This window comes from Phaseolus vulgaris, chromosome 3, assembly GCF_051622355.1.
Source record: "Phaseolus vulgaris cultivar YP4 chromosome 3, ASM5162235v1, whole genome shotgun sequence".
NCBI lineage: Eukaryota > Viridiplantae > Streptophyta > Magnoliopsida > Fabales > Fabaceae > Phaseolus > Phaseolus vulgaris.
This window is the reverse complement of record NC_143500.1, coordinates 36,842,202-36,855,337: the sequence shown is the minus strand read 5'-3', so window position 1 is coordinate 36,855,337 and position 13,136 is coordinate 36,842,202. Positions and strand designations below refer to the sequence as shown.

General features: G+C 33.3%; 1 protein-coding gene across 8 annotated transcripts; it reads left to right on the top strand.

Moving 5' to 3' along the window:
- Positions 1 to 5,289: 5,289 nt before the first annotated feature.
- Positions 5,290 to 11,941, top strand: LOC137807326 (replication protein A 32 kDa subunit A). Of its 8 annotated transcripts, none has more exons than XM_090300795.1 (13): positions 5,300 to 5,369; positions 6,590 to 6,647; positions 7,096 to 7,236; positions 7,398 to 7,568; positions 7,716 to 7,826; positions 7,896 to 7,993; positions 8,100 to 8,141; positions 8,766 to 8,843; positions 9,008 to 9,086; positions 9,203 to 9,295; positions 9,374 to 9,450; positions 11,464 to 11,532; positions 11,609 to 11,941. In XM_090300795.1, exons 4-13 carry the CDS (start codon positions 7,461 to 7,463, stop codon positions 11,688 to 11,690), a joined length of 837 nt encoding a protein of 278 aa, XP_090156921.1. In that variant the 5' UTR covers positions 5,300 to 5,369; positions 6,590 to 6,647; positions 7,096 to 7,236; positions 7,398 to 7,460; the 3' UTR covers positions 11,691 to 11,941. The 8 variants fall into 8 exon arrangements, with proteins under 8 accessions (XP_068464027.1, XP_068464025.1, XP_068464026.1 ...); XM_068607927.2 differs by having other exon boundaries at positions 7,096 to 7,244; XM_068607926.2 differs by lacking the exon at positions 7,096 to 7,236 and having other exon boundaries at positions 5,290 to 5,369.
- The last annotated feature ends 1,195 nt before the right edge of the window (positions 11,942 to 13,136 follow it).

Here is a 13,136-nt window from a genome sequence, read left to right as displayed (position 1 = left end):
AATAATTGTACCGACCCGTCCCCAGGCGTTGACCAAAGTCAAAGTCAAAGTCAAACATATGGTGGGACCCACCAAGGGACCCAAGGAAGAAAGTCAATAGGTTGACCACTTTGGGCGTCGCCAAGTGTGGGCATCACCAGGTGTGGGCATCGCCAAGTGTGGGCACCGCCAGGTTGAGACGTCGTTAATGTCACCCCCTGATACCCACGGGTAGGGAAGACCGTGGAGGGGGCGGCACAGTAAGAGGCCATGGTACGGGCGAGGAGGCTTCAGGCCCCGGTACCTCAGAATGAGTAATAAGAAAAGATAAAGGTGGCTCCAAGGCCATAGTCCCGGTACCAGTAGGGAGTAACCTGACTCGTGAAGTACCCACGCCACCTCTGGAGAGTCCCTGGGACAGATACGACCCAGGAAAGGGCCACGCCCAGGGGCGAACCATGTGCGTGGTGCGAGAGGAAGGCAGATACACTCCTAGTGCGAGTGACTAGAGGCTGGGGTGCATGAGTTGACACCCAGAAAGTCACCCATCGCGCCAGATGCACTTTGAGGAAGGAAGACTTACACGCTGGAATTTCCCTAAGTTGGGTTACAGCGTGGTAAGGCTTTCCACGTGGAGTTGCGCTAAGTCAGAGAAGCCACGTGGCAGCAAGCACTGAAACCCAAGGTATATAAGCTTTTCTGAAAGCTTAGTAAGGTACGTTTTACTCAGTTTACACACACACTCTAATCATTCGCTCGCTTACTCACTGTACGCACAAGTGGTTGGAGAGAGAGAGAAAGTTAGTTACGATTCAGTTACACACCTTCAGAGAATTCAGTTACGATGCTCCGATACGGAGGTGTTTTATGTTTCTTGCTTGCTGACTTGATCGTCAGAGTGCAAACTTCCGCGAGGGCGCCCTTTTGCTCACTTCATTTCAGGTACTCACGACGACGTAAGGCGGAGATCTGAGTTGAAGACGAAGGAGTCCTTGTTCGTAAGTCAGAGCCACGCATGAAGATTTTCTTGGTCAACCGGCAGGAACAATAATTATTGATTATTCAAATTTCAAAATATAACTAATGACGACTTTGAATTTAATGCTAACAAAAACAATGTATTTTATCTGTTCAGGGGAGTTTCAGCTAAGACTTCTTTTAATTTATTCATTGTTTTATACTTTGATTTAACTTAGAATCTTGCAAGATGCACTGCACTTTTCATCTGCACCAATCCTTGTTGTCCCTTTTCTTTATCTTATATGATAATTATGCGTTGAAATTGCTCTATTTCAGCAATTCTACAACCTTTGCCATGGACGTCAACCATTCCCTTGCATCCTTCGTGAACCTTCCTGTCATTTTTCGTTGCATGAAAGATGGGATTTAAACTCCATGAAGATAAGTTGTGGTAGCAGTCACGAGTCCACTACTGCTTCTTATCCCCAAGTAATTGTCCATTGTTCACTTCTATTTGGATTAGGGAGAGGATTTGAGGAGTGATTTGAGAGGAAAGTGTAAAGAAAGTGAGGTTGTTTGGATTATGATATAATACAGTGAATCTGTAAGGAAAGTTTATTGAAGTTTGTGAGTGATATGATGGTTGTAAAGAAATTTTTAATTTTTTTTAAATGTGTAAAATGTAAGTTTACAAATTTACCCTTTCTTTAAAAAATATTTAAATAATAAAATATGAGATATTTTTGTATAAATTTTAGTTAATTAAAATATTATAAATATATATAAAATATATTTTCATAAAATCAAATAAAATAAAAATAAAAATTAATTTTTATTACTGTTAATATTATTATTTAATAAAATTATTTTAATTATTATTAAATAAGTAATTTATTTTTATTTTTATTATTATTTTTTATAATTTATAATTTATTATTATTATTATTTTAAAATTTTATTTTAGTTACTATAATTATTTATAATTTTATTAATTTTTTTATATATATTATTCCTATTTTAAATTTTAAATATATTACTATTATTTCATAGTATTTATATTTATATTACTAATTTATTTTCTTTTACTATTACTATATAAATATATTTATATTATTATTATATAAATTTATTTATCTTTAAAAAATTTGTTATATTTTAAAAGTTAAGAAATGAATTCACTGGTAAACCATGAAAATACAGTATGAGTAGAAACTATTTTGCAGATTTCGTGTCTTTCCACGCTCCTAAATCAGCGTAAATTGATAGATACAAACATGATTCCTCCCGCATTTCTATCTTCGGTAACAGTAAACACCCAAAAACAAACACAACATTCAAGTTTAGAACTACCAGCATGGTGTTTCCATTAGATAATTCTTACACTCCTGCAGAAGACGTTAAGCTTGTATGTGCGTTATGCAACCCATGTTGGTCATTTCAACGATGGGTTGGGCTTCCGATGATGTTTCTTGGAGGACGGCTTCTGGATTATGTAATTCGAAATTTGTAGTTTAAATTTTTTTATTCTGGATTACATAATCCAAAATGCTTTTAGAACACACAAAAAATCAATGCAGCAAAATCAGTGTAAGAGAAGAGTGAAATACATATGAAAAATTAACATTTTTCACCACACAATCACAAACGCACTATAAAATGCTCTCATATTCTGTATACAACCACAAAAAAACTTTTAACCGGTGATAATCGCGTTCCATATATGTTTTGGGATGCACTGTGAGAGAAGTTGGGAAAAGAGGTAAGATGAAAAACCTTAGTAGAGTTTTTGAGTTTATTTATTTTTTAATTGCAGAACAAAAATGTAATTGTGCAATTATTATGTGGTGCCCCAAGAACCCATGGGGTGCAAGAAGAAGTAGCCTTGTTGGAGCATGGGACAACTATTCATTACCCATGCAAGACACCATCATGGCTGGTAACCACACTGGGCAATTTCTTCTACACCATAGTTTTCATTTGCACCCGGAGTGACCAAAAGACATTATACCCTTAATTTAAAAAATAAATAACCTTATTTCCTTATTCCTTCATCTTTTTCATCAATGGTGACACCCTCAAGCACTCCCTCCTCGCATCTCCTTTCCTTTTTCAAGCTTTTTTGTGATGTTTTAGAGCATTTTCACATTCTTTTGTTGAAGATTGCATATGCATTGGCGAGTCATTGTTGGTTGCATTGTTAACAAATGTTCGTTTTGATGTTTTCATTTATGTATTTTTTCATTCCAAATTTGGTGATTTGGAAAGATTCCAAATTACACAATCATATTTTTTTATTTACTTTTTCTACATATTTTGGATTGTACAATCCATAAGGTATTTCCAAATTTTGATTTGTACAATTAAAAATGCATTTTAGAAAAAATAATAATTATGGATTGTACAATCCGAAAGACATTTCTATATTCGGGAATACCTTTCAAATTGTATCGTCTAACGTGATTAAATACAAATTGTACAATCTGAAAGGCATTTCCAAATCCAAAAATATTGTAGGTATGTGTAAAGTTTATTAGAATTTTGGTTTTCATTAATGTAAGAATGATGTTGCATACACAATTATGACTAGAACTGGAGGTGGTGAATCACAAGGCGGTGGTAGGCCTTCGACATTAGTCTATATACGAGATCGTAAGCTAACATGTGATCATACAACTACTAATGTGATGGATGCACATGAAGACCGACATGACGAATAGAAAGGATTTCCTAAAGGACCTTCAGACCTTTCTCTGCTAGTAAGTTTCATGGATCATGTCATTTTGAAGTTGTGGTAGGGTGAGGTAAGACCTCACAAATGAGGCAATTTTGGAGTGCACACATTACACTTGGTTGGCTCTGAGAGGTTTATGAGGAGTGTTGCATTCGGTAGACTTGGTAGTGTGTTGTGAGAGCATATTTGTTGCATCTAGTGGGATGCACAACACTTGTTGATAAGAATGTCACCTCCATATATGTGTTGTTGTTAAAAAATCTATAAGTGTGTGGTGAATACTCGTGGGTAGCTATCACACTTACCCATATGTTTATCAGTTAAGGGATGCGTGCTTTGCTTAACAAAGTAATTGGACATTTATGTGACACTTATACAGGTAAATCATATACAAGATTAATGAAAATTACATTTATTTTCATATGAATGCACAACTATTGATTTGTTGAAATTGTAACAAACATGAATATACGAACATTTTAAAGGTATAGGGGGAGGGATATAAATCCCACCTATTAGAAGATTCACTCATGAGCAACTTGATGTGACTGAATGACATATTTGTATTATTGTTGCTTCTGGTTCCAGTTAGATGTTCTGACCTATGTTAGAGTCATTTGGAGTCCATATGACGACCATCGCCCTAGTAGGCCCTTTGAGTCCGTCTCTTTATGGTACATGTATGCAACAACATTTGCTTGCGTATGTATTGCGACAATATGATTATGAGCATATCGTTGCCCGACCTCTCATGTCATATGAGACTTGAGTTTTGAACGTTATAGATGAGAAGTCCTTATACTTTGTCTACTACATTGTTATTGGTGTGACACTAACTTCTCTTGCATTTGCATGTGTAGCTAAATACATGTAATAGTTCAAAACTATGTCATACCCATATATAATGAGTTGCACAAATAAATATCGATTGAATAGACAATCATATTGTTGCACTTCTAATCCACGAAACTCACATCTCACCACTAGCATGCATGCAATTCTTTTTTCACCTATTTATATTAAAAATATAGATAAGAATAAATAAAGTCAATATAAATTGAATAGCTTGTTATAAAAAAACCATTAAGGTTAGTTCAACGAATTAAAATATCTAAAATGTAATCTAAACTTGGAAAAGAAATCACACATAACTTCAAAAGTTTATCAAAATTAAATTGAAACTAGAATGGTTAATAAAGTGAGAATAATAATGAAAACCCTCAACGTTGAGAAAAAATGCTAAAAAGTGAGAAATATATATTTTGCATAAACTTGTAACAATGAAATTTGGCAAAAAAAGTATTTCAACTTAATTACTAACAGCAAACATATTTGTGTGCAGTTCAACTTCAAATACCCTTCATGTTGTATTTATTAGTTTGTCAAATTCTCAATTTTTAATTTTTTTAATACTTTTCAATCAATTTAGTCCTAGTTTTTAAATGGATGAAAATTCTGTGAATCTATTATTTTTAAAATTATCAAAATAAAATCCATATTTATACTCTTAAACAGTATGTATATATTCAAACTATTATAGATATTAATTATATTTTTATTATTTTAAAATTAAATAAATATCTTCATTCGATATATACTTGATCCGTAATCCTGCTAATTTTGAAAATTCTTTCACGCGCTCGACCTTTGCCGCGCTCTCTGGGGTCCCAATCTCAAGCTATCTTTGTCGTAACCTTAGGTTCGTCTCTGTCCTTTCTAGGGTTTTGTTTCTCAGGGTTTTTTTTCCAATGGGTTTGATTCCTTTGTTTTTGCCATATCCTTCTATGTTTCTAGACTGAATTGTTAATTCTGTGTTGAACTGCTGGCTGCTATTGATTTCTTGGATGATGGTGTGCTTGAGTATTTACTCTTCTAATTGTTTCCATTGGAGTTCAGATGATTGGAAGAAAATTAGAAAAAAGGTGTATTATGCATTTGGGCGCAGATATAGGTGTAGTTGAGTATATCTGATTCCTGAATGCGCAAAATCTCACAGTTAATTAGTTTGGAAAACTAAAATTTAATTACCTACTGTTAACGCGATCAAATTGGTTCATTCATTCAGTGGATGACTAAACAACTGGAAAGAAAAAAAAAATATTCTACATTAAAAAATAGAACAATAGTTGATTAACTCCATTCCAAGACTATCACAGTTAATTTGTTGAGTGACAAATTTGATCTGAAGGATCAAAAGTACATAAGACCAATTTATTGCTCTTCACCAGAATGAAGAAATGCTAGCTGTATCCAATACACCTCTCTATCTGTAACATTATAAATTCTACTCAACGTCGAGGGTTGCATCGTTTGTTGCTTTTTTCGGATGGTCACACTAGAGTGGCCCGCCGTGAGTTTGTGAATATGGTAGGGTCTGAAGGTGCGTGTGATGCAATGCTAAACTTTTTGGTCGTTGTCATCAATGTTACAAAGGTTCTGTGTTTTAGGTTCATAATTGGGGATTTCTTGGAAGATCTGGTTGTCCTTGGTTCAGATTTTAGTTGTTAATTTCTTGGATTCTACTACCATTCTACCACTTAATGAGCTTCTGACTTGTTTCTCAGTTTTCACTTTGCTTCAAGATTCTTCTTGTGGAAGGCTATCTACAATCTGAAGTATCAAACTCCACTTATTTTCTTTCTTTCCTGTACTGTCTTCTGATAAATTCATCCATTGACTCGTTTCAAATTTAGATGTCTTGGTTGTCATATAACTTATTGATTGATATTTCTTGTTTCTACTAATGATTTATGTCGCTTGTTCAAAGATATTACATGAATTTGTCTACTGATGGTATAATTGGAATTTTTTATCTTATAATTAGCATATATTATTTCATGGGTCGCTACAGTTGAGAATAAATGAGGTTTTGGCTTTATTTTTCAAGAATTTTATTTTTGATTCACTGTTCTGCTGCAGAAGTGGAGATAGATGTGCTGGAGAGTATGCTTTCTTATTTGATTGTTTTAATTATACAGTAAGCATTTTTTATATGCTCTCATCTTTTCCTTAACGGTTCTTGTATATCAAATTGTTTGCATTCCTATATAGTTAGGGTCCTTTGTTATGTTTCCTAAAAAAGTTTAAAGGGTGGATCACGCTCTCAGCTTTTCCGTCACAGGCTTCTTATGTAAATGTAACAATTTCCTACCTCTCGAACGTTCAATCATTCACATATATGGTTACCATCCTTTGTGTTTTCTTTTTTAAAAGAGCTTTGTCTTTATATTGGTTCAATTAATATTTTAACTTCTCTTTACTCCATTTAATCTCGTACCATTTTTTTTCTGTTAAAATCGTTTGGTTTCTCTTCATTTCGTTCATTTCGTCCCCAGACATCCTTTGTGTTTTTGTTTCTTTAAGTTACCAAGAATAAGGCAAATAATACAGTTATCTATTTTTACATTGTTCTTTTGGTGAAAAAGGAAGATAAACATTCAGAGAAGCCATAGTTTAGCCAACAACGGCTAGGTCATGCGTATAAGCATAAAAAAATGGTGGAATTATAAACTCCGCTTTGAGCTGTGCCCGAGCTCCTTCTCCTGGTAGACCATATATTTCCAGAGGTTGTTTGGTATACCATTTTTTTATTTATTTTCTTTTCTTTTCTTTTAGAAAGACAATTACTTGGAGGAAATAAACAGAAATAATGGGGGGAAACTAGTTTTTGTATTTCCATATTAATCGTAAAGAGTAAAAAAGAAAACGTTTTGTATATATGTTTCAGTTACAGTACGCACACCAAATTTTGAAATTTGTGTATGCATATCGATTCTACAAGTGAAGAAGCATGTATTCGAGTTCGAGTCAGTTCGACGGCAACGCAGCCTTCTCCGGCGGCGGATTTATGCCTTCTCAGGCCACTCAGGGCACTGATCCTTCACTGGGTTTCTCCAAGGTCTCTTCTCCTTTATTTTTCCTTTTTATCATACTCACAAACACATTTAACACTAATTAATCCCTAGGGTTTTGCTCTTCCAATTGGAAGTTTTTGAGAAAACGTTGTGCTTTGAAGTTATATTTATGATTTATTGTTGTTTTGTAGAATCGCGATGCTCAGTCCTTGCTTCCTCTAACAGTTAAGCAAATATACGATGCGATTCAATCAAGCGATGATAAAGCCAATTTGATTGTTGACGGTGTGGACGTTAATAATGTGCGTTCTCCTTGAATCTTAGTTTGTTAATTTGGTTAAGGTTTGGAGGTTCTGACAATTCGAGTCCAGGTTACTCTTATAGGAAGAGTGTGCAACAAAGCTGGACGAGTTACTGATGTTACTTTTGTGCTTGATGATGGTACTGGGAAGATTGAGTGTAATAAATGGTAATTGTCGTTAAATTTGTTATGTCTAGATCATTATTTTTGTTCTGATCTTTTTTTCTTTTGCACCATTTGCTTTTGGTAGTGACGAGTTTTTGTTCGTCTGCAGGTTTCAGGAAGCTGCTGATTCAAATGAAGCAGAGTCTATCTTGTATGCTACTGCAATATTGTATTTGCTGTGTAGATTTTCATTTTGTATTTAGGTTCTGGTCGAATAAAATTCTCAAAACATATTTATACGAAAATAAAATAAAAAAGAGGAAATTAATTAAATTTCTTTTATAAGTTTAAATTAATTTATGTATAAGCTAATTTACAAAAGTCATTTTATTTAACTTTTTCAGAACTAGTTTTAATGTATTAAAGAAGTTTGATTCATTTTACTTTTTTATTTTATTCTCTTGTGTTTGTTTACTTAGAATTTATTCAAATAGGGTCTTAATAACTTTACCCATTTTTGAACTTGTATGTATAAGTAGTGAGAAGAATGGTTTTAATCACTCCCGTTTTTTAAATACCATACGTGTTTACTTGTTTAATTCAGAACGGAAATGACATGTTTTGAGTTACATGTTACTACTAAAATAAAAAAAATAGAAAGGTACATAAATATGTCCATTTTATTCTTTTTTCTGCAAGAAAATAAGCAGCAGATACACTGATAATTTTGTTCGTGTTTTGTAGTGTGGTTATTTGTTGTCACACGTGTATGTTTTTATTTACTCAGATAATTCATTTCAAATAGTATGTACTAATATTCTAGTTTCATTATTAGGGACGGAATGTATGCGAGGCTCCATGGACATTTGAAAAACTTTCAGGGTAAAAGGACCTTGAATGTTTTCTATTTCAGGTGTGGACGAAGTTTAAATATTTAGCTCTTCAATATTTTAAATTGTCTTCGATATCTATCATTATCACAATTGAGGATGGTTATCTTCTTATCTCGGCGATTTGAGGCGGACCTCTTATTGCTTACAGTTCAATATTTAACCTCACTCCGCTGCGTCATTTCAGGCCTGTGACTGACTTTAACGAGGTTGCTAGTCATTTCATAGATTGCATACATGTGCATCTCTACAATTCCAGGATTCGGGTATTAGTTACAATATTGTAATTTTTGTTTGAGTTGACATGATGTGAGGTGGATATATAGTTATGAATACCATGCGTACATGTGTATTCTAATGTTTCACTTGGTAACATCTTCAGAGTAGTGTCCCTAATCAGCAACATGTTATGAATTCTACGCCAATTACTCCCACAATGGGTTATCAAGCTAAAGTTATTCCACCAACAAATCAGGTAAGAGAGTGAACCATACTTTTCTGTTTATGTTTCATTTTTATTTGATATAACTCCTTTGCTACTTTTCATCTGTAGTTCTCTGATCAACATGCCATTGGCCAGAAGGGTACTGAAAATATGGTCTTAGATTTTCTGCATCTTCCCGCCAACAGGTACGTTATCTGGTTGTAATTAAACATCAACTATTTTGTTTTTCTGAATGTTGGTTTTATCCATTGATTTATGTGTATGCGTATCCAAAATACCTTTCTTAAATATTGCCAAACTTCTGCATTGTCTGCTGTAGAAGTAGCATACGGAGTTTTTTAATAGTTCAATTCGGAGCAAGGTTGTAAACAATTTTTTTAGACTAAATTAGTTTTTTACCCTTTTTCTATTACTTTGTTTACCTTTGTTTTTCTAATGTTAAAATGTTCAGCGAGGTCCTCTAATTGTCAAAACAATATGCAATATCTCCCCTTTCATCTATTTTCCCAGTGTCCCAACTTTAGCCTGATAGTGACGTGTCTGTTTTTCATTAGATTAGGTTAACATTGTTAGTGAGAAAATAGGCATAAAGGACCACATTGCATATATTGACAATTAAAAGAATATATTGAACATTTTAATATAAGAGACACCAAGTTGGTAGAGTTAAAAGAAAAACAGAGATAAAAATATTAATTTAACCTTTTTATTAAAAAAATTAAATGATTGAAAGTGCATGTTAAGGAATCGTATGCTTCTATACATGGCACAAGTTGGCAAACTGGCAACTTGAGTTTATAATGAGAATGAGCAAGATTGGTGACATTATTTTGGTTGGTATCCCCTGAGTTTCAACTGGTGTTGTGCAATGTATCCTCATATACTATTATGATCAAAATAAAAATCCAAGAATGTCGGATGTTCTTTGTTAATTTTCTGTTTTGAAAACTACAGACAGACTTATTTGAGATCACAATGTACCTAACAAACAAAGGGGAGTCTTAGGATACTACTATATATCTAGTTATAATCTACGAAAGTAAATGTTATGTCATGTTTAAAAGGAACAACGAGATAAAAGGTGCGTGGATGTAGCAAAATAAAAATGTTAAGATAGATGTCTGTCTTGACTCATAAGAAAAGATGAATTACAAAATGATTGTATATAATGAGATATTGAGATGGCATCAAATAGGAAATTGATATAAAATCAATCAAAATTGGTTTTGCACACATACAAAGAAGGTTGTAGACAAATATGACTAGAGAATTCCCAAGAGGAGGATGAATTGGTAAAAAACAGAGTTTAAAAGCAAGACTTTCTCTTTAAACTTTGTAGAAGAATATTTCTTCAATCTCTTGATATCCAATTCTTAATGTAGAATTAATCCCCTTAAGTACAAAATATTTTCAAAAAGAAATTTCGTTCTGGTTCAATTTTTACCTAATCCACCGTTAGTTCAATCCCTTCAAATTTGAGAAGGATTGTTCTACTATCCGAGAAAACAAATGTTACAAATACTAATTACAAGAACAAAGCAATATCAAGGAATTTTTACATATGCAGAAACTTACTCTGTATAACGCGTCAAACTTAGTTGTATAATCCTTAGAATGCAATGGCACAGAAAGAAAAACGATATCACATGATTTGATGACAGATTTTCTAAACGAATAAAGCACAGAGAATGAGGAAACTTCTCCCAGAACTTCAATGTATCCACTTTCTTGCTAAAAAAATTATAATCTTTTGCTTTGGCTCTGAAGAGGAAAAATAAACTCTTTGAATTGTGAGTCTGAATGATTGTTTAAGATTTGATCCCATTGTAGAAGAAGAAAAATGAATTTTTTGTATGCAAGTATCACAAACATTCACGCAATAGCAATAACAAGCAACCTTATATATCATTTGCCAAGTACAAGTTCATCATCAAAACAAAACCAAAAATATCTTCATCTTCAAGATGCGGAACACAGGTGTCTTCACGTGTTCAACCAAGGTTACCAAAAGAACTACAGAGAAATGAAAATTGCATGACTTTTAGTCCTATGGAAACAAAGAGTGGAGAATAAATTGGAGATATAAAAAACATCACACGACCTTAGTTAAAATAATAAAGTTCGCACTTGTTTTTTAGATGAATGTGTTGAATATTGTTTGGTATTCACAACTTAACATTCTGATATTTATGTTTCAGGTCAAGGAATGAGGGAGTCCGTCGTGATCTTATTGCACAGCATCTTGAAATTTCTTTGGATAAGCTCATGTCTGTCTCTTTCTCTCTGTCTCTCTCTCTCTCATAGTATTCAAATCTTGTTGATTCTTATTGAATTCCTCTGCAGGCTGGCTATTAAAAACCTTATCGATGAAGGTGCCGTTTATGAAACTATAGCTGATCACTATAAGTCAATCATCAATGGTTGATATATTTATTGTTGGACAATGGCATAATTTTGTCAAGGTAGGCTTAACTATGCGTATGCATTCCAGTGATGCAACACACAAGCAAAACACCAGTTCTGCTATATTTTGATCAAGTTGTCTTTCTTTCTCACAATAACTATATACCAAGAGTATGAACCGGTGATAGGTAACAAATTGAACTTGATATGGAATGTATATATTGTGCGAAGTGTTTTTTTTTTTAATTAACGAAGATTAACCAGTTACAATAATTATCATTACTGTATTGGCCCGTAGTTATAATGAGTGCGGATGCTTTAAAAATGGGTAAATTCTTCCTCACCTCCATGCATTCCTTCCTACACCCCCATACTTTGAAAAATATCCAAATTATTTGATATTTTTCATTGAACATTTTTTTTAATTCCTTTAGACTTTTCAGATTATAAAATCATAAAGTTTAAAATTGTGATTTTTTATATTTTGGATTGTATCATTTAAAATTTGTATTCTGGAATGTATAGTCTTAAATACAATCCGAATTACAGTTTTGTATTTTAGATTACATATTTCAGAATACTGTATTCTAGAATTTGCTTCATTGCACATTTTAAAATACAATTTTTGCATTGTGTAATTTGTATTATAGAATGTACATTATGTAAATTTTGCATTTTAGATTATATAATCTAGAATGAATAATTTTAGCATTTTCAAAAGTATGTGGTGCAAGAAAAAATATGGGTTCAGGAAGAAATTCCCTTTAGAGCGCGGAGCTAATGGGCTTCATTGCAAAAGGTTATTCTTAAGAGTGTTTTTGTTAAAATCTTTATATGGGTCCACTATTGGTCGCTTGACACAACTACGAATGTGTTTTAGCTTTTAGCTAAGCTTTAAAACATGCACCCTGGTATCAAAAAGATATATATACTTACGGCCATATATCAGTGAAGCGTAACTGTTTGAACCTGTGTCATGAATATACGTCTGTTTTTGTATAAATAAAAGTAATAGTAAGTCATACTGAAACAAAAAAAAGAGTTCAGTTTGGGAATACTAGTGTAGATTTTTTTAAAGTTAACAATAGATATATAATGTACGTTTTTAAAATATGAAGAGTTACTATAGGATTGGAAAAAGTGTAGCGAAGGAGTAATGTAACAAGTGCAATAATAAAAAAGAAAAATATTAAGGTGAGAATGTAGTTAAAGTTAGGAGTGCAGGAATTGTGAATATAGAAGGGTGGAAATTATAAAGTGGAAGTAGCAGATTACGATGGACACCAGCATCACGTGTGGTTCACTCCAGCACAACTTCCACCGCCCTCTTGTTCTTGTGCCTGAAATGGCACGTGGAAACAGAGGTCTTGTTCTCAAGTCACGTGCTGTGATGGTGGTGGATCATTTTTCAGTATAGGGCAGACCTCTCAAGACGCCACGTGCAATCTCATTTTCTCTGTTTGACTCT

What these genes read in the sequence shown, in the direction of transcription:
- LOC137807326 (XM_068607926.2), top strand. Translation starts at nt 7,461, where the DNA reads ATGTATTCGAGTTCGAGTCAGTTCGACGGCAACGCAGCCTTCTCCGGC. An exon ending in ACGGTGTGGACGTTAATAAT is followed by an intron (nt 7,827 to 7,895) that starts GTGCGTTCTCCT and finishes ATTCGAGTCCAG; the next exon opens with GTTACTCTTATAGGAAGAGT. An exon ending in TTGAATGTTTTCTATTTCAG is followed by an intron (nt 8,844 to 9,007) that starts GTGTGGACGAAG and finishes GCGTCATTTCAG; the next exon opens with GCCTGTGACTGACTTTAACG.